Source organism: Zootoca vivipara, chromosome 12 (genome assembly GCF_965207765.1).
Source record: "Zootoca vivipara chromosome 12, rZooViv2.hap1.1, whole genome shotgun sequence".
Taxonomy (NCBI): Eukaryota; Metazoa; Chordata; class Lepidosauria; order Squamata; family Lacertidae; genus Zootoca; species Zootoca vivipara.
The window spans coordinates 31051951-31076946 of record NC_142595.1 but is presented as its reverse complement, the minus strand read 5'-3'; the positions used below and the strand labels follow the sequence as shown (position 1 = coordinate 31076946).

Sequence of the window (24996 nt, the reverse complement as noted above, 5' to 3'; positions counted from 1 at the left end):
CATGAGTCATGTGAGTGAAAGTCCAAGATAGCACAGCAAATGACAGTTACCAAAAAATACAAGGGTTTATTAACAGAGCATCATCAACTCAATATATGCCTGCATTTGGGCAAGCACAGGGAAAGCAGCAGGGCCTTATCAGAACATGCCTCATTGTACCACAGCTTCACAGAGTGGGTGGGGTGCATTCATTAGATAGTCTGAAGAGGGCACCAAGGTTCTACCCTGACTCCAAGAGGGGTTCAACAAAAATCCTTTCACAATCAGATGAATAGGATTAGTAGAAATCATCATCTCCTTTTTCCACTGATTGCTGATTCTGAATCTGCTGCTGCATCCGGTACAACTCAGCCACCTGCAGCCAGAGAAATATTACAGAAAGCTGTCCATTTTCCATTGCTACTCACCATAGTAACCCTGCACACTGCTACCTACTCCTTATCTACAGTTTCAGTGGGTGGAATCCAACATAGCACTATGGAGAACATTATCACCACAAGGATTTCTGTTTGCAAACAGAAATGGAACACTCACCCTAATTCAGTTCTAGGGGGTTCTCCTAATGCCCTGGAGCAGATTTGGGGAGGACATGGGACACATAGTGGGGAGGAAGTCCTATTGTGCAAGCAGAATTCCTTGTGCTGAAGGAATGTGTTCGAATACTGCCCAGTGTTCCTAAACCTATAGATCTCTGGAGGGAGCTGGTTCCTTAATATCCCAAACTGTATGAGGTCAATCTCTTGCATGTCACATATCTGTCAAGAAAACCTGAAGATGATCCCTTCTACCTCCTCACCCGCTTCTTAGCCGGTCTATAGAAATTAAATACTAGAGTAGTAAAAGGAAGAGATGGCTTTGTACAGTCTGCAAACAGACAATGACTATTAGGCCCATAGACTACAATCCCATACATATATACCCTCCCATTATTGTACCTGAGTACTGGTAGTGGCTTCCTCTGGTTTCTTATCATCTCGGATGCGTCGGAATCTGGGAAAGCGGAGGGAGATGCCCTTTTCTTCATCAACCTGCAGTGGAAGGACTTGCTGGTCAGAAGTTTAGGGTTGGATGTTTCAGTGCCTCATTTGTACGAGGCAGTTTCCCCCAAAATATCTTATCTGGAGCTCTAGCCAATTTCAGAACTTGGTGATTTGGATAGCAAGGTAAGAGAAACAGATAGGATATGCCCTTCTGCAATACAGTTTTTGCAATTCGATACTTATTTTAATTCTGAAGAGGCAAATTTTAGTGCCTAGATTACTTGCAGCACTACTTTTTCCTTGTCCAGCCATGGTCTCTTGGGAGCAATCCAGACACTAGCTTTCTGCATATGCAGGGCTCTTTCTATCTATGTCTGCATGCATATGTATACACTTCAGAAGAAAAAAACATCTGAGGAGGAACACACATGAAATATACCAATAATACAGAACTGAAAAATTTGCTCAGATCAGGGGTCAGCAATGTTTTTCAGCCATTGGCTGGTTCACCATCTTTCAGACCATGCGGTGGGCTGGACTATATTTGGGGGCGGAATGTACAAATTCCTATGCCTCACAAATAACCCATAAATGCATTTTAAATAAAAGCACACATTCTATTCATGTAAAAACACCAGGCAGGCCCCACAAATAACTGCAAAAAATTGTTCAACAGTAATTGTACGTTCTAAGCAGAAGAGCCCAGAGGAGTTTAACTATGATGGATGCCAGGACATTCACCAAACGTGTGCCAGAAATAAGAATTTATGTGTGACTTTGGCATTGATGCTTCTAGAAATGGTGCTGTAGGTCTTTCAAGGTTAGCACACTTAAATATGAAGTAATATTCCAAGAAATGTTACCTGTCTTTAAATTATTAAAGCCAAGTGATGGATTTCAGACAGATTAGTGTAATCCAGCTTCTCTACAAAACTTATTTTTTCTAAGCTGCACCCACAGAAGCACATTAGTTCATTTGATTATAAACACACATAGCAATTAACAGTAAATTCTGTACCATATGTATAGTATTTTTGTTGCTTCAAAATTCCATGAGGAATTCCTACTTAACACAATCTCTGAAAAAAGAGTATGTGGTCAAAATTAGTTAGCATTGATTGTGTTTGGACAATAAAGTTTTTCACTAGCACATTTTCAGCTTGGCACTATGCTTTACACCCAGTTGTCTCTTGATTCTCCAGTGACAAAACCTAAACACTGCCTTTATATAGCATGCTGAATTAATGTTCTCAGAGAACTTCACATTAAAAAGATTTTCTGAATAGTTACATCCTATTCATAACCCACTGTGTATCTAATCAGAATGATATAATGTGAACAAAAAATAGTTTGCTAACTCAAGGTATGTGTGTACAGTACTGCCCTTCATACAAATTTATTCCAGGGTAGGACAGTACACGAACAAAAAGCAGGTAAGTGAAGTACAGTGGTACCTCGGTTTAAGAACAGTCCGGTTTAAGAACGATTTGGTTTACAAACTCTCCAAAACCGGAAATTATGGCTTGGTTTGAGAACTTTACCTCGGTCTAAGAATAGAATCCGAACAATGGAAGAGCACGGTGGCGGGAGGCCTCATGAGGGAAAGTACGCCTTGTTTTAAGAATGGTTTTGGTTTAAGAATGGACTTCCAGAATGGATTAAGATAGTTTTGAGAGGTTTAGTGTAGAATTATCATACACACAATCTCTCACCAATGGCCCATAATTCACTCACCAAACCAGTTGCTGCTTTGTGGACTGGAGAAATGGATAAGTCAGCACACTTCACCTCCCAGACATGCTGAGCCTCTAGCCAGTGGTCAGGCTCAGCTGTTCCACCCCAGCGGTAGTAGGGTCGTGGCTGTGGAATCACATGGTCCTGCAATATAGAGACTGGGTTAAGTAGTATTTGTATGGACTAGTCCAGAGGAGTTCGCACAATTGTCAGTGTCACAACATGATACAATCTTCCTCTGGGCTCTACTACTACTAATACAACTACTAAATTTTATTTATATCTCACCCTCCTCGGCCAGAACTGGGCTCAGGGCGGCTAACATCAAAATATATAATATATTAAGACATAAAGTTCAGCAATCGACTGAAATACAGCTTAAAATCAGATTAAAAATCAAAATAAGATCAGATGGCTACCCGCAAATTATAACTGTAACTATAGGGGTTGGGAACCTTAAGTACTCACCAGGCTCAGCTATTTGTATGAGCCGGTGAGAAGAGTTAGGCCACTTATATGCAGGGTCTTGTAAAAGGAGAGGGGTCAGACTGAGCCCTGATCAAAGGCCTGGCAGAACAGCTCGGTCTTGCAGGCTCTGCGGAAAGATGTCAAGTCCCGTAGGGCCCTGGTCTCTTACAACAGAGTGTTCCACCAGACTGGGGGGTTGAGGCCAGTCTAACCTCCTTGAGGGCCCGGGACCTCCAAGATATTATTTTGTTTGCGGACCGTAAGGTCCTCTGCGGGGCATAGCTGAGGGTTGGGGGCCCAATAAGACTCTCTAGGCATAGGACCCAGAACACTGGCATTTCTCCCCTACAAATCAAGAAATAGTTGACTAGGGCAGAAGGCCAGATCCAAGGAGGATGGGCTCCCTTCTTTGCCACTCCTAATTCCACATACATAGAAATTCCTTGTAAAGGGATAAGATGGGTGGGGGGAGTGAGAATTTCTTCTGTACCCAAGCATGGAGGGACATACAAGAGGATAACTATGTAAGAGCAGAAAGAAGCTCCTACCTTGAGAGAGGTGTGGAATTCTTCTAGGTTGTCATCTGTGAATCCAGTGCCAATCTGAGAGCAGAGGTGAAACATGACTGTTAGGGAAGTGTTTCCCTGCAGAGCTGGCAAACCCATACGCTGGACATGATGTGGGAAGTGCAAGACCTACTCAGTTTACTTTTCAGACTGTACCTCCGTCTACCCTCCTGCCCTTTAACTTATAAAACTGCAACAAATAACATTACTTTTTTTTAGTATCAGGCCAGGTGCACTTGATGCTACAGGGCCCCACTAAGCCAAGTGTCCCTAACAGCCAGGTAACTCTGGAGATGCCTTACCTTGCAGATGCTCTGGAACTCCTCGCTATCCTCATCATAGCAGGCCAAGAGGAAACCACCATATATGCCTGCACGTTTGCCCTTGCCCAGATAGGCACCGATCACCACAAGGTCCAAGGTGTCGCCAACACCCTCCAGATAATCTTTCTTAAGCTGGTATGGAAAACAGTTACTAAGTGGAGCAATTTGTCTGTTCAGGCATATGGGCTGAAGTTGTATCTTAGGTCTGGGACTTTCAAATGATGCAAATTTTGATCCAGAATTTGGGGGATACAGTCATACCTCGGGTTAAGTACACTTCAGTTTGAGTACTTTCAGTTTAAGTACTCCGGGGACCCGGAAGTGTTTACTTCCGGGTTCCGCCGTGTGCACATGCAGAGAAGTGCTCTATTGGCGCTTTGCGCATGACTGCCACTCGGATTAAGTACTTTTTGGGGTGTGAATGGCACACCGGAACCAAATAAGTACTTAACCCGAGGTACCACTGTATAATGTTGCTTTTATGAATTTTTGCTTATAATATCATTGTCAGCATTCCATAAGGACATTTTATTCAAATGAAGAAACAAGGACGAAAATGAATAAGAGAAGAGCACAGCCAATTTGGGGAAGGAAGGGGGCAGGGTCTTCACTCCTGCCTCAGGTCAGTCAAATTAAAGCAGACTTATTTTGCCAGGTGGCACTACAAGCTGGACTGGGATTCTGTTCTCACCTTCAGCCAGTTGTGAGATCTTTTTGCAATTTCATATGTGGCATCCACTTCCAGGGTTTTCACCATTAGCCCTTCGCATGAGTCTGAGGGAGACAAACCATCCTTATTATCCCAACTTCTATGGCACATTTATTTATCCTGCTCCTTTTGTTAAGGAGCTTTAAGCTGTCCACATGGTTCCCCCTATTATCCTCGCAATACTATAAAATAGGTTAGGCTGAAAGAGGGACATGCTCCAGGTAACTCAGTGAGCTTCATGTTAAGCACAGAATTAAACCTGGGTCTCCTACCCATGAGTGCACACTGGCTCTCATTGTGGGGGCTCACAGGAGTCCAGGGCTTATGTGAAATAATACAGTGGCAAGGAGAACAGTGAGCCGCCATTATCCCCACAATACCTTTGACGGAGCGTTCCAGGAAGTCTGCTATCTCGTCAGTGTTACTAGTGTCCATGGAGGTTGCAAACAGGAACTGGCCTTCAACTTCATTGAAGGAATCATGAAGCAAAGCCCGGCGCTCAGATAGGGGTTTCCGGACTAGAGACTGGAAAGATGCACAATTACACGTTTTGAAAGGCAGATACAGAACAGGGAATCCAGTGGGGTGAGGAAGGTCTAAGCAGGGCATCAGGAAAACAAAAGACTGAAAGCACCAAAGATCCAGGTAATACTGGATACACTTACCTGTCCATTAAGGAAGAGCATGTCGAATGCATACACACAAACCTGCACTCGGATCTCTGTGGCCTCTACATCCTGCAGAATAATGGTGCAGTCAGAGAAAAGGGAAAGTACGGTACATATTTTCACAGGAAAATTTCTTTGTCCTTCCCCAATACAAACATAATCCACCTCATTATAACTGTGGTGTGCACCAAGCTAAAGACAAGAGCAAAACAGACATACCCCTGATTAATATTTTTGTAAAACAATCCAGCAGAGGCCACTTACCTTGCGCTTGCGGGTGGTGAGTACCTGGAATGGCTGGATCTGTTTGGAATTGGGATCCCAGGCCACAGCTTCCGCATCCAAGATGCATGATTGCACAGTGCTCTTTTTTACCTGAACAAAGCAGTGGATTTAGCTTAGCTTCCCCATTGAGACCCAGTAGCTATAGAGATGACCCTGTGTTAGCAAGCCTCCACCACATTCTGTTCCCTCCTAGTTATGCACTCCCTTCACCCCATACTTCTAAATGTTGCTGCACCTTGGGGATACGGCTGACAATGTCAGGGTACTTTGTTGTGTTGTTCTCTTGGTTCCGGCTATAGATGTGCACTTCTCCATTCTCCAGGATGTGTATCTGTGAGAAATGAAAGAGTTGAGCTTTAGCTACAACTTGAAAAGGGTTGGGATGGATTCCCCTTTTTGGCCTTACACCATGCATCCTTCCTCACCTGTGCTCGCTCCCCATCATATTTGTATTCACAGGTGAAAGCTGCCTCTTCAAATCGCTTTAATACTTCCCCAATTCCCTTTGTTGGGTGAGCCAGCATGGGCTTCAGTGGAATCCCTGTGGGGAAAGTACACAAGTTGAGATTTGCAACAACAGTCAAATCAGCAAGTATTTGGAAGGGAAAGTGAAAGAGATCCCTGTATGGAAAAGAACAGGATTCAGGAAACATATGATGGTGATGGATAAGAAAGAGGCAAGGGAAGCTCAACATTTACAGGGAACCAGGCAGAGGGTCTTCTTGGTGGTGGCACCTGCCCTGTGGAACGCCCTCCCATCAGATGTCAAGGAAATAAACAACTATGTGACTTTTAGAAGACATCTGAAGGCAGCCCTGTTTAGGAAAGATTTTAATGTTTGATGTTTTATTCTGTTTTTAATCTGTTGGGAGCCACCCAGAGTGGCTGGGGATACCCAGCCAGATGGGCGGGGTATGTATGTATGTATGTATGTATGTATGTATGTATGTATGTATAAATAAATAAATAAATAAATAAATAATATATTCTTCCCAATTTAAGTATGGAATTTCCAATTTAAGAGATTCCAAAACATGAAGCCACGCATGGCAGAGTCACTTCTTACTATTGTTATAGACAACATCTGTGTTTTAATATAAACCCACTGCCAACAGGGCTAGAAACTGATTTATTTTGTTTCTGTAAATGAAAGCATTTTTTAAAAGAAATTTTTGTTTTGCACTGGATAATAGTTTTCAGAAGAAAACTCTAAGAAGGCAAAAAAAATTCTAGGAAGAATCAGCAAAAAAAGGTGGAGCTAGCCAGAACCCTGACCAGAGGCAGGACTAGAACTGAGAGGGACTTTCTCCCTTGTATTGCAGCTAATTTGAATGGCCCTGTATATTGGTGTGAGAGGGAGGACCAACCCATCTGAAGATTCCCTCTTCCTTATAGGAGAATAAATAATTCTGGAAAAGAGGTACACACTCTGCTGAAGGCACTACATTAAATTTCCTTCCACACACAATACAAATATTCTAGGTACCCGGTGTGATCTTGCAGTGATGAGGCAGACTCTCCACACCATGTTCCAGAAGGACAGGCACAATGGTATCATAATTTGGCAGCTCACTGAAAACAAAGTAAACCAGAATGACTTAAGATTCATTTCTGCGAAGGCCTTGGTTCCAAGCCAAGGTCTTGCAAAGTGTAGTACTGCTTGCAGCCCTAGGCTACTGATTCAGAAGCCAGCACTACTCATGCAGCACTCTCTATGGCTATGTATGTCCTCTCTGGCATATATTTGCTCTTGCAGAAAGTTCTATCGGGCTCCAGGTTGTAGGAAAGGAAGGCTAATGTGAGAAAAACCCACATTTTATTACTAATTTGATAATCAATTTGCACTCCAATCTGCTTACAATACAATAAGAGCAACCCTCTCCCCTCCCCTCCCCTGAACAAGGAGTACATTTAGGCATTGGGTGGGGTAGGCTGAGTTTACACATAAAGTACAAACTAGCAGATTAACAATGCCCATGATTACTATTTTACCACACATGGCTATTCTTATCATCCCAGAATTGATACACTTATTTATTTTAGTCTGGGAAATTTAATGTGTCTGGAAAGGCCCACATATACATGGCTGAGGGCAAAAGATATGATATTCCTTGAGGTCCCATTGCTCTCTGAAACTTTAGCTATTTCAGCCTCTGAAGACAGAGAACTGGGGACAGATGAAAAACAATTGGGTCTGAACATTAAGCAGAATGTTACTCACCAGAAGGCCTGTTTAACAATCAATGCTCTCTCGTCCAACCAGTTTTTGCGCACTTCTGCAGACTTGCCCTTTGAAGCATCCACAACTTCTGGGGGAAATTCTATAGAGGGAAGAAATATATCTATTCCCAGTGGCTCACATATAAACTCCTAAGGTCCCTGTAGCTGGGATGTGACAGAATCTGTTAAACTCAGCTTTCAATTTTAAGAAAACATCAAGTTTCTAACCCTTGAGCTTGTGAGATAACAAGGAAGTTTTGATACATAGATAGTATCTGGAAGCAGATCAGGAAACAAAGGGAAGCTGAGCGTGCTTAAATATATTGTAATGTTCTGTATCATTCATGGCTACCATAGCCCAACCTTTTGTCTTTCTCCTATTCCTTCTCCATGTCTCAAAGCTTCAAATTCTGCATTCTTACAAAATCTCATCTTTGGAAATATGACACATATTTGCATTTAATTCTGACTAGTTGCAAAATACACAATACTCTTGTCCTGTAGATGGTACCAGATTCCCTACATGCAACATCCAAATGCTTGACATTGGACACTAACTATTCCCAGCTGCAACACAACACAGCTCCAACCCCCACTGCTGCACTGTATCCTGAACTCACTTTGTCCTGGAGGAGTGAGTGATGCTGCCTGGGCCAGAGCAGACAGGACAGACTGTTCTGCTAACCCAATTCTCAGTTTTCCTTCTAGTGACCTGTGATACAAGAAAAAAAAATTGATTGTAACATTACAAGGCTGGAATGGATAACTCTAGGAGAACTATGTGTGTGAATGGGTCTGTGTTTGTTGGAGGCAGGGATATTAGGAGGGGGGACTGAGAAATAGGGTGGTGTGTGGCAACAATAAACCAATGGGTAAGATAGGAGTGGGAGAAATAACTTATAGTTTAGGGACCAGAATGTTACAGGGATGCAGTATGGAGGTGCTAAAGTGAGGATATGAGAGGAGGCACACTAGAGGAAGATATATCACACTCACCGAGCAACATAGCGAGCCTCTGAATAGCGACAAGCAACAAACAAAGTCTTGATAATGTCAATCTTCTTGTTCATTGACTGAAAGGGACACAAATGGGAGTGAATGTTGTGGTGCATCTGGAGGGAAGGGCAACCTGACACATGCTTTAGGAACTCTTTTTAGTGTTATATAATGAAATACAGTGGAATCCTCATTCCACTGCCATACATGAAGCATATATCTTGGTTGCTTCAGACATCATGTGAAGACATATATTTTTGCCCAGCTTTCACTGACCTGAAGGAATGGACCCTGTTGTTTCTGAATTCCTGTTTTTAACTGCTCCTCTTTTTTACTGTTTTACTGCTTTTGTTTTTATGCTATTTTTATATACTGCTTACTGATTTTAAAATATTAAGTAGCTTAGAAATGCTTGTAAATGAATGAATGAATGAATAAATAAATAAAGATAGCAAGCTCACAAAAATTGTGTTTAAGTTAATGCTTTTACAACTCCCCTCCCAGATATTAGCTTATAGCCATGTTCCTTTGGGGACTCTGCAGCCTATCCTTTGTATGATTTGTAATAAAAGAGCAGCCAAATCTAAAAGTACAGAGAAAAACCCTCTGCTTTAGAATCCTTGTACTATTTGAGAGCCCTCGTACCACACATGTATACTCCTTTAGCACAGCATTATCTGTGCTTTCTTGGAAAATATCACATCAGATATGTTGTACCCAGATTATTATATCTCTCCACTGTGTAAGACAAATTTGGTAGGTGGGAAGGATGGTCCACCTGTCAATCATCTGGTGCTATAACGTCAGCTGATCTTTTTTGCCTGCAGTTTGAAATCCAACTGTGCAGGCAAGTGCACTGGTTGCAAAGCTCCTTTCAAAGTGTTTCACTGGTGGTCAGGTCTTGCAAAGCCTATTGCACAAACCATTGCAAACCTACTTTGGCTAAGCCAGGTCTTTACATGCTCCACAGATGAATGTAGCTTGACAAAAAGGGGTTAGCAGGCCAAATTAGACCCATGTTCTGGAGGTTCTCAGTCTCTGCTTTAGGCTTAACCTGACCTCAACCTTGCCCCTTCCCCAGATAGCCCAATGCTATCCTCTTGACTCTTGTCCCTGACCATCTGTGCCCAATCATCCATTACTTACAGAGCTTCCTGTCATGCGCCCAATAGCCTGAAGTTTGCCAAAGACAGAAGCAGCACCAAGCTTGGGTGGGGCAAACATGGTACCCTGTGTACTGCGGCTACTCTCAGCAACCAAACCCAGGTCTCCCTTTTCTGCTGCTTCTGCCTTGATCTGGTCCAAATTACGACCTACAGAAGGAAGGAAGGACCACAATGATCATGAACACCATGGTCTAGCTCAATCACCAATTTCCTATGAATTCCTGACAGTCTCATTATTTAGATAAGAACAGAGGCAGCCATTATTACATTGGTGCTGAATGCCTGGAGATTAGCAGTAACTGTAACTGGGTAAACTCACCTGTGGCCTGAGCCAAAGCTTTCATGAGGATGGTTTTACCAATGCCCAACTCTAGGCCCTCATATGCTGGGCCTAACTGGTTGAGACAGAGGTAGACACAGGGCAGCAAGTCTTCTGGAGACAGAGCAATCACAGAGCGGAAAAGATTGCTCAGGGTCTCTATAATTTTCAACCTGGCAACATAAATCAGAAGTGTGTTAGAACAGCTTGCGGTCAGATAAAATGGTACCCCCATTCATTCCATGAATTCTAGAAAGTGACCTTACCGGGCAGATTCCTCCTCAATCTTCTCAAAGGTACGAGCCACTGCCAGGTATGGCACCCTGTCAGAAGAATGAGAACATGGCACTGGATCAGGCAACAGAGTCAGTTGCAGCTTTCTTGTACCTTTTACATTGCCTGGCAAGGGCTGTGATCACAGAATGTGAATATTAAAAAGTCTTAAGTCATACCAAAAGTTCACAGGTTATCCATGCTCTCTAGTTCTTGGATTATAAGGGGTGTATGAAGGTAGATTATGGAAACAAGGGTTGAGACTAACAGCCTTCTGTCACACAAAAAGGCCCCTACTCCAGCAGCACTTACCTCTGGCCAGGGCCCCAACAAGCATCGTTTATAGGATGATAGTTTCCCTTCATTGGGTTGTAATTTGTAGGCTCAAGTGTAAGAGATGGCTTGGCAGAACTATAAAAGTAGGAAATAGGCATACAGTTTGACTGTGACCGTCATGTATGTGTTCAGGCAACTTTGCAAAAAAGGCCACAAAGGTTTCAAACCAATAACATTTTTATCTTAAAATAAATTAGTTCACCTGCACATGCATAATCCACTGTTACTTTGTTTACAATAATTCTCCATCTGCTCACCTGGTGCTAATTTTTGGCTCAGCACAAGCAAGTGGTTATTTATAGATCTCTCCTAAAGACAGACTGATAGGATCCAAATTGGTTCAAAGTTGGTAATCTTTATTTAGACAAACTAGCACTGACAAGAGCTGAAACTTTCTAGCATTACTAAATAATTAGTTAGAAAAATATAAAATTAATACAGTCAAAACCATTTCAGACCCCACATGTGACTAGATACTTGAGGGTGTGGAATTCAATGGCACCTTGAGAAATATTACCGTAGTAACCCGAACTCTTCCCACAAAGCCAGCCTAGTTCAACACATATTATTTCCCCAGGCATCCTAACCCAGTCTGGGATTGGAGTTACTAGCTTTTTCTTATAATCAGTACTAAGCTAATCAAAGCTCTAGGGATAGCCTTCAGAAATGTGAAAAGGAACAGAGTAGACAACTAAGTTAAATTAGCAACTCAGCTAGTGAATGAAGGGACCTATAACAACAACCACCAGTGCTTTTTTCAGGGAGTACTCAAGGGTACACATTACCGACACCTCTCTTTTTTTGTTGTTAAAAAGTGACACTTACTGTAACAGCTTCATGGCGAGTACCAGTACCTATTTTTCTGGGGGGGGGGGGGGAAGCACTGATCACAACCATCAATTCAACTGTCCCCTTGGACAAGCAGATTCTCAAAGTATGCCTTGTTTATGCAGGAGAGAAGATGGGTAAGAATGAAGGGTGATTGTGGTGGGATTCCTTACTTGGGAATGAGCAGAAACATAGACCAATTCCTCTATACAAACAGTGAAACAGAAAGTTCAAAGCTTGTCAAGGCACTGTATGCCAGCCCTAACTTCTTATTACCATCATTACAACACACGTAACATGTACAATTTGGGTCTCCCAGACAGTCCAAAACAGAAATATTTGAATTTATTGTCATCTATGGTGGGTTTTTTCTGTGGACAAAACACTTTACATTCTCTCTTACTGTGAGAGAAAACCTTTGGTTTTCCCTCCAGTCAACTTTCCCAAGTGAGCAAAAACTAGCTTGCTTCCATACAGAGTGGCTGGCAATTGTATGAACTCCTGCATGCTATTTTATAGAGTCCTAACCTGGTGGTAACACAAGAGAAATATAGTGCCTCAAATGGCACTGATCACTTGCCAGTCAGCTTTGCTATTAGATTCATGGCCATTAACTTCATTAAGGCTCTTTGGTGCAGGCATGTTTCCTCCTATCACCGGTGCTTCTTTTTTCTCTGTCTTCATAGAGGCTTTCCAAGGGGCTATAAGACAGAAATGAGACAAATGTGGCAGTTTCCCTCCGTAGGTAGAACAACTATTTTGGAGTACTGATGAATCTATGACAATTACCACAAACTTAGGAGGTACTGAGACCAAGTCTAAAACTTGGGAAGCATTCTGCAGTAGGCCAGACTCTTAGCCCCTTCTTGGGCTATCAACAGTGAGATTTTAGACCCCCGCCCATCTTCTCCCCCCCACCTCTTTCCCCCTTTTCTTCCTAATGTCTCAACAAATGAAACTGATTTGTAAAAGTGTTACATGGAAAAAAATAATGAGAGAGACATTGCACACTTATAGATACATTAAAACCAAGATGAAAGAGGAATACATGAAAAACATCCCACTCACTTCTAAAAGACCACAAATAGTTAAAAGTCAAAGACCTGGTTATAAAGGGAAGTTTTTACCTGGCACCTAAAGATATGTAATGATAGGGCCTGCTCAGCCTCACTGGATAGAGCATTCCACAAATGAGGAACCACTGCAAAAATGCCTGTTCTTGTGTTGCCAACCTCTAGACTTCTTGCAGAGGAGGCACATGAAGAAGGGCCTCAGATGAAGTGTGCAGGGTCTGGGTTGGTTCATATGGGGAGAGGCAGACCTTGAGGTATTGCAGTCCTGAGTAGTATTTTGAATTAGGCCCAGAAGCTAATAGCAGCTAGTGCAGTCAGACCAGGATTGGTGTTATATGCTCAAACCATCTTGCCCCAGCGAGCAACTGGCCACTGAATTCTGCACCAGCTGTAGCTTCCAAACAGTCTTGAGAGGGAGACCCACAAACCTCTTGGCATCTGTTATCTCCATGTTATGCGGTAGTGGTGTAGAAGGTATTCTTTCTTCCACAAATCAAAGCTCTTTGCCAATCCCTTTCAAATTTCCTTTCACAACCATTCTAATTGTTTTTTTATTTTTAAAAATCCTCTATTTTCAAGAATCCAAAACTCTCATCGTATAGTGGTTTCTAAATGGGGCCATGGATACATTCCTACACAACATTCTCAGAGGGAATCTAACAGAAGTACTATCATTTGAGCATGAATATTTGCATCTACTATATGCTCACCAAAAAAATTAGAGATGGGCTTGCTGGATGGCTTAAGGGGTGCTGGTGTTGTCTCTTCCTCTGCATCTCTCTCAACTTTTACCTGCACTTGTTCTGAATTATAATCTTTCACTTCTTCTGTCTTAATGGACCCCTCATCTGGCTCCCCTTTTGTGCCTACACAGGAAGGAGAAGACAAGGTCTAAAATAATTCAAAGAAGGTTCAGTCTGGATATCTGGATATCATCTTGTACCTTTCTTCAGCCTTGCAACCAGGCACCAGAAAGTACTCACCCTCTCCATCCACATCATCTCCTTTCCATCTTTTGGTACAAACGTCCAGCTGAATGCTATCATGGTTACTGACTTCTTCCTCTGCTTTACGTTTAGGGAGCTGCTTGCGGGCTGAAGGCAGAGATAAGTCTTGCTGATGGACAAATTGGCACTACAATTTTCTTAACAATTACGGTAAGATAATTTCTTGTTGGTACAAACAAAAGTAAGAGTTAGTTGTCACCTCACTAGCCCCTCAGCCAAACTGAGCTATGAAAGCTAGGAGCTAAATGTCACCTTAAACCTAGGTTATGGGTGCAACAACGGAATGTCACATTCACAGACATTAATGATGTTTAGGTCCTATGAGTTCTGTCTCTGCACTTGTCTAGCCATAATACCACACTGATGTGTTAGCCTGAGGGAATTTCCCCAAGAGGGTTAAGATGGTAGGCTGCTGAAAGGAAAGTGAAATATTTTAAGGGAAGCCTTAGAGAACACCATGTTGGAAGCCTTAGTTCCAGTTTTTCTTTGCCTACAGAAAAAGCCTTTGATAACATCTCTTGGCAATTTATGAAGAAGAATTTAGAAATGATGGGAGTTGGGGGATCTTTCTTGAAAGGAATAGAGGCAATATACTCTGAGCAGAAAGCTAAATTGATTATGAACAATATCCTGACAGAGTATTTTGATTTAACAAAAGGTACCAACCAGACAAGGTTGTCCACTTTCACCATTATTGTTCATTGTTGTACTGGAGGTGTTATTAAATAGACTAAGATAAATTTCAGCAATAAAAGGTATAAAAGTTGGTGCAAAAGAATTTAAATTAAAAGCCTTTGCAAATGATTTGGTTTTTAACCTTAGAAGAACCTCATGAAAGTGTTCCAGAAGCTTTGGGCAGCTGGCAGGATTTAAATTGAATAAAGCCAAAATGAAAACAGTGGTTAAAAACATGACAAAAGAGAAAATAGAAGAGTTACAGCAAAAATATGGAATCACGATGGTGAAGACTGCAAAATATTTGGGAATTTGGTTGATGTCAAAAAACATTAATTTGTTTAATGATAATTATCAGCCTGTGTGGAAAGAGATAAAGAAAGATTTGGAAATATGGAATAGATTAAAGTTGTCGTTTTATGGAAGAATTGCAGCAGTTAAAATGACTGTGTTACCTAAGTTGTTATTTTTATTCCAAATGATTCCCATAATCAAGGGGACAGGGCAATTCAAAGAATGGCAGAAAGTAGTATCAAGATTTATCTGGCAGTGGAAAAAACCAAGAATAAAGTTTAAACTACTGGTTGATAAGAAGGAAAGAGGTGGATTCTCCGTGCCAGATTTAAAATTATATTATGAGGCGTCCTGTCTTTGTTAGTTGAGGGAATGGATAACATTGGAAAACACAGATTTGCTAGATTTAGAAGGATACGACAACAGACTTGGATGGCATGCATACCTTTGGTATGACAAAGTGGAAGTGCACAGAGAATTTACAAATAATGTGATAAGAAGATCATTGTATGAGGTTTGGGAGAGGAATAAGAGTCTGTTGGAAAGGAAAACACCATGGTGGATATCTCACCTGTAGAGGTTTTGATGGTAAAAAAGTTGAATATGGAAGAGAAGTGGGCCACATATGAGATTTTAGTAAAAACTGACAGAGGATGGAAATTAAGACCATACAATGACATAGAAGATGTTGACAGGATGGCTGCAATACCACCAAGTGAATAATGTGTTGATGAGTGATAAGAAAATAGGTTTTGAAGATAAAAAAAAATCTAAATTCCAAATCAAATTGTTGGAAGGCAGAAGTAAAATGTTATCTAAAATGTATAATTTGTTATTAGAATGGTTTACAAAAGATGAATTGACGAAAGAATTAATGATAAAATGGGCAATGGATTTTGGGTATAATACTGAATATGACGCATGGTTGAAACTATGGAATGAAACTTTTAAATTTATAGCATGTGTCATCTTGAAAGAAAATGTAATGAAAATGATGTATAGATGGTACCTAACACCGGTGAAATTAGCTAAAATGTATAGGATGAGAAATGGATTATGTTGGAAATGTAAAGAGAAAGATGGAGAGTTTTTTCATATGTGGGGGACATGTGAAAAGGTAAAAGGGTTTTGGAAAATGATCTATAATGACTTGAAAAAGATGTTTAAATATACCTTTTCCAAAAAACCAGAAGTTTTTTTGATAGGTTTGATGCGAGAGGAAATAGCGAAAGTAGATCAGAAACTATTTATGTATGCAATGACTGCGATGGGGACTTTATTGGCCCAAAAGTAGAAGTTACAGGAGATACTGACGATTGAAGAGTGGCAAACGAAAATGATGGACTATGCTGACCTGGTAAAGATGACCTGTGGGATCCGAAACCAGGGCGAGGAGATAAAGTTCAAGAGAGATTGGAGTAAATTTATTGACTATATGAATAATAACTGTAGAAGTTTGCAGACACTTGCGGGACTGAAATAAATCCTACAACATATACTTGATTTATATAAAGGAACTGTGAGATGTAGATGGGAAAATAAAAATGAATGGCGGGAGGGAGGGGAGTCAGCAGCGCGAATTGTGGGTGAATATATATGAGAATGTATTTTGTTTGATTTGTTTAATTGGAAAATCAATAAAAAGTATTTTTTTTAAAAAAAAGAGAGAGGGAGACCCACAAACCTCCTGGCATCGTTATCTCCGTGTTATGCAGTACTAGTGTAGAAGATATTCTTTCTTCCGCAAATCAAAGCTCTTTGCCAATCCCTTTCAAATTTCCTTTCACAACCATTCTAATAGGGTTTTTTAAACAAAAAAAATCCTATATTTTCAAGAATCCAAAACTCTCATCATATAGTGGTTTCTAAATGCGGCCATGGTTACATTCCTACACAACATTCTCAGTGGAGATCTAATAGAAGTACTATCATTTGATCATGAATATTTGCATCTACTATATGCTCACCAAAAAAATTAGAGATGGGCTTGCTGGATGGCTTAGGGGGTGCTGGTGTTGTCTCTTCCTCTGCATCTCTCTCAACTTTTACCTGCACCTGTTCTGAATTATAATCTTTCACTTCTTCTGTCTTGATGGACCCCTCATCTGGCTCCCCTTTTGTGCCTACACAGGAAGGAGAAGACAAGGTCTAAAATAATTCAAAGAAGGTTCAGTCTGGATATCTGGATATCATCTTGTACCTTTCTTCAGCCTTGCAACCAGGCACCAGAAAGTACTCACCCTCTCCATCCACATCATCTCCTTTCCATCTTTTGGTACAAACGTCCAGCTGAATGCTATCATGGTTACTGACTTCTTCCTCTGCTTTACGTTTAGGGAGCTGCTTGCGGGCTGAAGGCAGAGATAAGTCTTGCTGATGGACAAATTGGCACTACAATTTTCTTAACAATTACGGTAAGATAATTTCTTGTTGGTACAAACAAAAGTAAGAGTTAGTTGTCACCTCACTAGCCCCTCAGCCAAACTGAGCTATGAAAGCTAGGAGCTAAATGTCACCTTAAACCTAGGTTATGGGCGCAACAACGGAATGTCACATTCACAGACATTAATGATGTTTAGGTCCTATGAGTTCTGTCTCTGCACTTGTCTAGCCATAATACCACACACTGATGTGTTAGCCTGAGGGAATTTCCCCAAGAGGGTTAAGATGGTAGGCTGCTGAAAGGAAAGTGAAATATTTTAAGGGAAGCCTTAGAGAACACCATGTTGGAAGCCTTAGTTCCAGTTTTTCTTTGCCTGCATTCAGTCTTTGAAAATTCTTTCCATTTTTATAGGATTGCTATGATTGAAAACTACTTCCCCAGGCTCTGGAATCTAATGAACCCCCTATGTGTATCTCAAACTGCAAGTTGTCCTTCTATTCAGAACCAAATTTCTCCAGTCACTCCAATAAAGAGGAAAGAGCCTGGTGACAAAGCTATTCTATTACTTTAAAGTGTGCAAGAAACTTTTCAACGGATTGTGATTTCAATCTGCTCTGCTGCATCAGAAAAAAACTATTTTATTCCAAGTCGTGGGTTCATCCATCTTTGCCCTATTAACTTTTCAAATGTGTAACACAGGGGAAATTAGGGAATTTAAATATGTGATGTGTATGTATATAATAGTCTTTCCAAGCAGCCAAAAGAACTAGAAGTGGTACTGATCAATAAGCTCATATTCTAAACAATGCAATCCCAGATATGCTTACTTAGAAGTAAACCTCTCTAACTTCAAAGAAACTTACTTTCTTGTGTGTTTAAAGAATAATTTCAAAACAAATGCCACTAAAGAAGTCTTATAGCAGAGAAGTGAAAGTTGTAAGGTAAGAGCCAGGCCAATATTCCACTATACTATCATGTACAGAAGAAGAAGAAAACCTCTATACTATCACGTACAGAAGAAGAAAAAACCTAACATTTTATGGATGCTCTTGATGACCAAAAGACTGGGTAAACTTACCTGTTCTGCGCCGGGGAATGTAGGTGGGTGAGGGTGAATTAGAGGTACCTGGGCTGGTGCTTTGTGAGGTGCTCTGCACAGGAATCTTTTGCTCAGGAACACAGTCAGAAACCTAAAAAGGCAGAACTGCAAAGTAAAAAGGTGTTGGCAGAAGAAATAACTCCAAATAAAGGTGTTGCATTCTTGGGGCTGGGCAGGACAAGAAAACTACTTGAGAATCAATTTAATGTTGAAATGAAAGAGGCACTACAAAGGATGTAGTTTTGAGGGTAAAAGGGGGATGTAGCAAGTATTTATACGTAGTGATGAACCAGGGCACCCTAAATACACTAAGTTGCTGAAAACTGAAATTACACCCAAAATACCAGGGCTGCAAGACCTGAACTACAGATTTCAGAAATGGATTGATTTCCACATGAATAGTTATTCAAAGATCAGGGCATGTCAGAATGGTGCCTACCTGCTTGTTATTATCTGCCTCTGTATCCTTTTGTTTTGGTTTCCCAGAATCTTCTTCACTTTTAAGGTCAGAGGTGGTTTTTGGGGTTGCAGTATTCACTGGGGAATTTGCATGGTGTGTTGTACCATTTACCGGTACCTGTGGTTCAGAATCTACAAGTTTCCTGAAAAGAGACAGATTGCTTAGCAACAAAACAACTGGACTACTTCTTCTTCTTCTTCTTCTTCTTCTTCTTCTTCTTCTTCTTCTTCTTCTTCTTCTTCTTCTTCTTCTTCTTCTTCTTCTTCTTCTTCTTCTTCTTCTTCTTCTTCTTCTTCTTCTTCTTCTTCTTCTCTTTCCTCCGAAGACCCCAAGTTGGCAAACATAGTCTTCCTCAATCATTTTATACTCACAGCAACCCTATAAGGTAGGTTAGGCTTAGGCTGAGAGATAATTACTAGCCCAAGTTCATGAAGCGCCCTTTATGGCTGAATGTGCATCTGAAACTGGATCTCTACAGTCCTAATCCAAAACTCTAACCTCTATACCAGGCATCCCCAAACTTCAGCCCTCCAGATTTTTGGACTACAATTCCCATCATCCCTGACCACTGGTCCTGTTAGCTAGGGATCATGGGAGTTGTAGGCCAAAACATCTGGAGGGCCACAGTTTGGGGATGCCTGCTCTATACCATACAGGCTCTCCCATGAATGCACAAGCCCATCGTCCATCCCTAATGTGGACTCTTTGAGCTGGATTCATTCCAAAATCTATTCTAGTTTATGTGCCATCAGCAAATAGCAGGAGCAAATGTTCTAGTAGAGAGGTTTAGGTAGCAATTACACTTCAGGCACATTGTAAAGAGGTAAAAAGAATTGATGGTGTGGGAAGAATTTACTTCTACACCACCTGTTCCGTTACCCAGGCGAGAATTACAGCAAGATTCAGCAGATCCAGTTAGGGACTTGGCGTTTATTAGATACTATTACAAAAGGACCAACTTAATGCGGTTATTCTAGCCGAACCACCACTTAAGAAGGTCTGCCATGAGGAGAATTAAAACCAGGGTTTTATAGGAACAGCACACAAGGAGTCATAAAACATCTGTTCATGTTAAAAGTTACATTAAATCCTGACCCTAAAACACCTGTGAAGTCTCTCTCTCCATATTCTCCTGTTTTGTTTCCCGCTACTTGGACTACGCTTGTCTACTCAGAATTAAGCCCTATGGATGGGCAAGAGTTTATCGGACTGCAGCTTTCTCCTAACCGATTTTAACTGCTTTGGAATGCTCCTGTCCATCACATGATACAGTTCCTTACCAACATTCTAAGAGGGCCAACTCTTTTCAGTGTTGGAATGATAAATGCTCCCACTTTATAATAACATTTATAATAATATAACACAACCCATGACACAATTATAACCAAAATTAAAATAGCAAACCAATAAAAATAGATTTCTTATTTAAACAGATAATGAGAAAATACAGTGGCACCTTGGTTCTCAAACGCCTTGGTTCTTAAACGCTGAAAACCCGGTTGTTGGCTATTGTTTCCAGGGCACCTGCACCAATCAGAAGCTGCGCCTTAGTTTTCGAACATTTCGGAAGTCAAACGGACTTCTGGAATAGATTAAGTTTGGTGCTTTTGTTTTTGCTATTTATTTTGCATTTTTGTTTTTGAGGCTTTTTCAGTTCATTTGTTTTTTTGACTGTGTGGAACCCAGTTCAGCTACTGATGGATTGTGTGACTGCGGAAATGGATAAAAGCCCCCCATCCAAACAATGACTATCATCAGTGCAGGTAAGAATTTTTTTAAAAAATCATCTACAATACTGTCATATTTATCTTATAGTACAGTACATTGATTATTGCTTTCATTTTATGGATCAATGGTCTCGTTAGATAGTAAAATTCATGTTAAATTGCTGTTTTAGAGGTCATTTTTAAAAGTCTGGAATGGATTAATCCATTTTGCATTACTTTCTATGGGAAAGCACACCTTGGTTTTGGAACGGACTTCTGGAATGGATTAAGTTTGAGAACCAATGGTACCACTGCATTGTAAGAGTAAAACCAAAAGGCTCTTACTTAAAAGCACTGGTCTTCAGCAGTGTTTATTGTGCATGTGTGGAATCTGGTATTCTGTGAAAATTTTGCATCCTGAGAGTTTCAAACTGCATTAAAAAGGGGAGTAGTGTACAGTTTTGTCCATATACCAGTGCATGCCCCAATGTCACTTACCTTTTGGGGGCAGGCTCCTCTTCCAGGTTATTCTTCTCTGCTGCTTCTTTTCCAGTCTTTGTTTGTGCCAGGGGCTGGAAGAATGATCTGCCCAGATACAAATAATTATGGTTATGTCTGTTATCTTCCTCTACTCATGGTTGCAGAATTCACCCACTTCTTTCAACAACAGGACTGAGGTAATCAGTGCTTCTGGCCGTTCATAAAGCCAATAGCTCCCCCAATACCCAATAGAGCTACATATTATTACACGGGTATCTTAGGCAGAAATAGTACGCATGATGATACATGGCAAGTCAGTGATGGGGGAGTGGTTAGAGTGGCAGACTAGGAACTAGGAGGGCAGGGTTCAAATCCTCCCATGCAGTCATGAAGCTTGCTAAGTGACCTTGGGTCAACTAGTCTCTCTCAGCCTGACCTACTGCACAGGGTTGTTGTGAGGATAAAAATAGGGAGGAGAACCATGCACACAGTACTGGTGGGTTGGAACCCACTAGTGGGTTGTGGCTTGATCCAAGGTGGGTCGCTACAGGAAAACTACCGCCGTGCAAATGTATGGTAAAAGATTAAGAAATGGGTCCCCAAATGCACATCTGGGTTAAAAGGGGGTACTGGGTCTGAAAAGGCTGACAATACCTGCTCTAAAGAACGACCACACTGTTCAGCCCAGTGAAAAATATTTGACAAGCAAACATTTTTCCAAGTTGCCAATTTCTATGTTTGGACATTTGGGAAAAAGTTCTCCCCATTCCCACATTCCAAGGTGATGCTTACCTTATAGTGCTTTGCATTGTGCAGCTTTGGATAAGGGTAGTACTGAACCTGCTGTCAGAATAACAACTCGGCTGGCCACTTCCACAAGGCAAAGAGAGCACAAGTGGGGTTCATGGAACAGGTTGTTAGATCCTATCCTCTCATAGGCTGTAGCTGATAAAAATGAAAAGAGGAAGCAGATGAACAAACAAATCATGCATTAGTTCGAGCCTGAGCTACTTTCAGAAGTATGGCAAGACCTCATCTGGGTTGATTTTAAGGCTCAGACAAATAAAATATAAATTTTAATCCATCTCAAGATGCAGTACTTATTTTAAGTGTTGATATCCATTCCAAGTCATTGTGATATGACAATTAGAAATGAATATATATACTGTATATATATTAAAGGAATGACAGTGGGGGCATGCTGTGGAGTATACATGACACCTCAAAAATTCACACATACATACTTATGCTGTGGAGGAAACCCAAAAGCATAGTATGAATAGCTAGTCTCATGAGACACAGCTGTCTGGTTCACAAGACAGTCTCTCCACAGTTACAGCTCCAGTTCCCTCCTAGGATGCATCAAACTTTGTCAGCTGAGAGACAATGCTGTGAGCCTCCACAACCCTTTCGCTAAGTACAAAAAAGAGAGGATGGAGTTGGTGAGGGCACTTTAGGAAAAAGGAGAAAGAGCGCACTTCCTGTAGGGTCACTTGGCCTCAGTTGTCCTTGAGATTAAAATGAATTTGAATAGGAAATGGTGGTTTTTAAAAAATGCAGCTAACTTGTGCACCCTTCTGAACCTACACATAATCATACATGCATATGGTGAACAAATCAAGAATGACTGTTCATGATTTTATATCCCCGTCACTAACATGAATTAGAACTGTTTTACTCAACTGTGCATAAAACACCCCAACTACAATTGTGTGTGTGTGTGTAGTCCTCCTGTAAATCCCTTGTAGTACTATGTGCCACAGGACAGGACAGAAGGGGATGGCAGCTGCTGAAGATATTTGTGTGTGAAATTGATAAGGCTTTCTTTTTAAAAAAGAAATTATGTTGAACCGCTTGCTGTGGCACTACGTAGCCAAAAGCGTTTAACCTAAAAAAGGGAAAGATCTGAGAAGCAAAAGAGACAGTGGAGAAGCTACATTATCTGGTGCCACGTCTTTTTCAGGGTCCAGAGGAACATCCTTGTGCTTCAGCTGCATAGTGCTAGACCAGGGGTCAGCAAACTTTTTTAGCAGGGGGCCGGTCCACTGTTCCTCAGACCTTGTGGGGGGCCGGACTATATTTTGAAAAAAAATATGAACGAATTTCTATGCCCCACAAATAACCCAGAGGTGCATTTTAAATAAAATGACACATTCTACTCATGTAAAAACACCAGGCAGGCCCCACTAATAACCCAGAGATGCATTCTAAATAAAAGGACACATTCTACTCATATAAAAACATGCTGATTCCTGGACCATGTGCGGGCCGGATTTAGAAGGTGATTGGGCCCGGCCTTAGTTTGGTTATGATTAATCGACTTACAAAAAAACATGGTAGGCAAAACTCCTTGTAGCTGTTACATACTGTTGCCTGATAGAAAGCAGGGACAGGGCCCCTGTGCCTTTAAAAGTTGTGGAAAAGGAGACACTTCAGCAGGAGAGGCTTTTTTCCTCATCATTGGAAGACCAGCTGCATCTGGAAGACAAGTTTCCTCTTCTTCCTAACTTTTGAAAGCACAGCAACCTCAGCACCCAAACAGGCGTCCATGGTGACACTCAAATGCTCCACAGTTTTATCTACTTTCTCATGTTCTGCCACATTTTAAATGACAAAGAAACAGAATTCAGAATGTGGCAAGATTTGTTTCTCAGTGTCTTTCACCAGAAACAGGCTGCTTGGTCCTTCATTATATATACACAAACGTCGCCACACCTTCCGTTGAAGAAAGGCGGTGTGGGGGGGGGGAGATAGAAAAACGCCGCCCTCATAACGGCGCATAAGACAAGTAACGAACGAATGAACCGTCTTTCGTTTTAAACCCCCCATCCACTGAGAGAAGCAGAGGAGGTGAAACCTACAGGCCGCCCCCCCCTCGGCAACCACGTCCAACGGAGGTGTGTGTGGGGTGGTGGTGGGAGCCAAAGAGAATAATACCCGAAGGCCTCTTGGGTCCCTTGGAAGAAGAGTAAGGGGGAAAAGGGGGCAGATCAGGGGGCGCCTCCTTGGAGAACAGGTGAGGCTGGGGTGGGGGAGGGGTCGCCACATTCCCGCCATTTCCCCCCCCCCTCGCGAAAGGAGGGGCGCTCTCCGCCTCGCGCTGCCCAGTGAATTCCCGCCAAACCTTTACCCCGCCCCTCCCCCCTCGTTGCGAAGGTTCCTTCAGCGGCCTGCACGCGACAATTACCTGCACGAGCCTCAGCAACGTCGATATTGCTGTCTCTCTCTCTGCCGCTTTGCAAACCTTTCTTTTTTTTTCGCGCGAAAATACAACACTCTGACAGGCGGAGCGACATCACATACTCAGCACGCTGGGAAATGTAGTTTTCTGGTAGTGGTGGGGAATCACTCTTCCCCCGTTTCCATCCTTCATTCCGTAGGCATGCTGGGAAATGAAGTCCGATCTGAGGCAGCCAAAGCGATTTGTACTACAGTACATAGCCGGGCTGCGGCATCCTAGGAAATGGATTTATTTATTATCGCATTCCACTTTTTGATGTCCGGCACTCCGAACCGCTTAGCGAAGTGCGTGCTGAGAAATGTAGTTCAGCCATGTGAGTTTGGGCAGGTGCTGCTGCTGTAGTGAAGGCACCATTAAATGATTTAATTCTAGTTTTCAGTACTCTTTTTATAGGATTGTGGCTGTTCCTCCTCTTATTGGAAGAAAACAGACACTACTCATTTGAAGGTGTGTTACAACATTCGGTATTAATGTAAAATAGTGGTATGTAACCACATCAACACTTTAGAACCAAACCAAATCCACTGTTTTCTGCTCAATCTTAAAACTGAGAAGGCTTAAGATCTTCAGATCCTGGAAGCCTTTATTCCCAGTGTATTTTTATTCAGATATTTTACCAACAATATGAAAACAGAAACACAGAATGGTTCAAAACTGTAGCCTAGCGCTAGCCACTAATGTGCAAGTACTCTTGCCTTGCGAAGTGC

The 24996-nt window shown here is 41.6% G+C and overlaps 1 protein-coding gene across 7 annotated transcripts; it reads right to left on the bottom strand.

Moving 5' to 3' along the window:
- Positions 1 to 46: 46 nt before the first annotated feature.
- On the bottom strand, positions 47 to 24483 carry LIG1 (DNA ligase 1). 7 transcript variants are annotated; one of them, XM_035135984.3, is made up of 30 exons: positions 24236 to 24349; positions 23374 to 23555; positions 21841 to 21993; positions 21067 to 21153; positions 18842 to 19004; positions 18382 to 18493; positions 17161 to 17271; positions 16888 to 17043; positions 13928 to 14038; positions 13655 to 13810; positions 12452 to 12572; positions 11020 to 11118; positions 10701 to 10757; positions 10435 to 10607; positions 10096 to 10262; positions 8950 to 9026; positions 8574 to 8665; positions 7955 to 8054; positions 7220 to 7305; positions 6159 to 6274; positions 5969 to 6064; positions 5713 to 5823; positions 5446 to 5517; positions 5161 to 5305; positions 4763 to 4845; positions 4051 to 4203; positions 3731 to 3784; positions 2715 to 2858; positions 936 to 1028; positions 47 to 355 (listed from the first exon to the last, which is right to left on the bottom strand). In XM_035135984.3, exons 3-30 carry the CDS (start codon positions 21855 to 21857, stop codon positions 278 to 280), a joined length of 3030 nt encoding a protein of 1009 aa, XP_034991875.1. In that variant the 5' UTR covers positions 21858 to 21993; positions 23374 to 23555; positions 24236 to 24349; the 3' UTR covers positions 47 to 277. The 7 variants fall into 7 exon arrangements, with proteins under 7 accessions (XP_034991875.1, XP_088512532.1, XP_088512531.1 ...); XM_088656406.1 differs by having other exon boundaries at positions 18430 to 18493; XM_088656405.1 differs by having other exon boundaries at positions 23416 to 23555.
- Between the last annotated feature and the right edge of the window lie 513 nt (positions 24484 to 24996).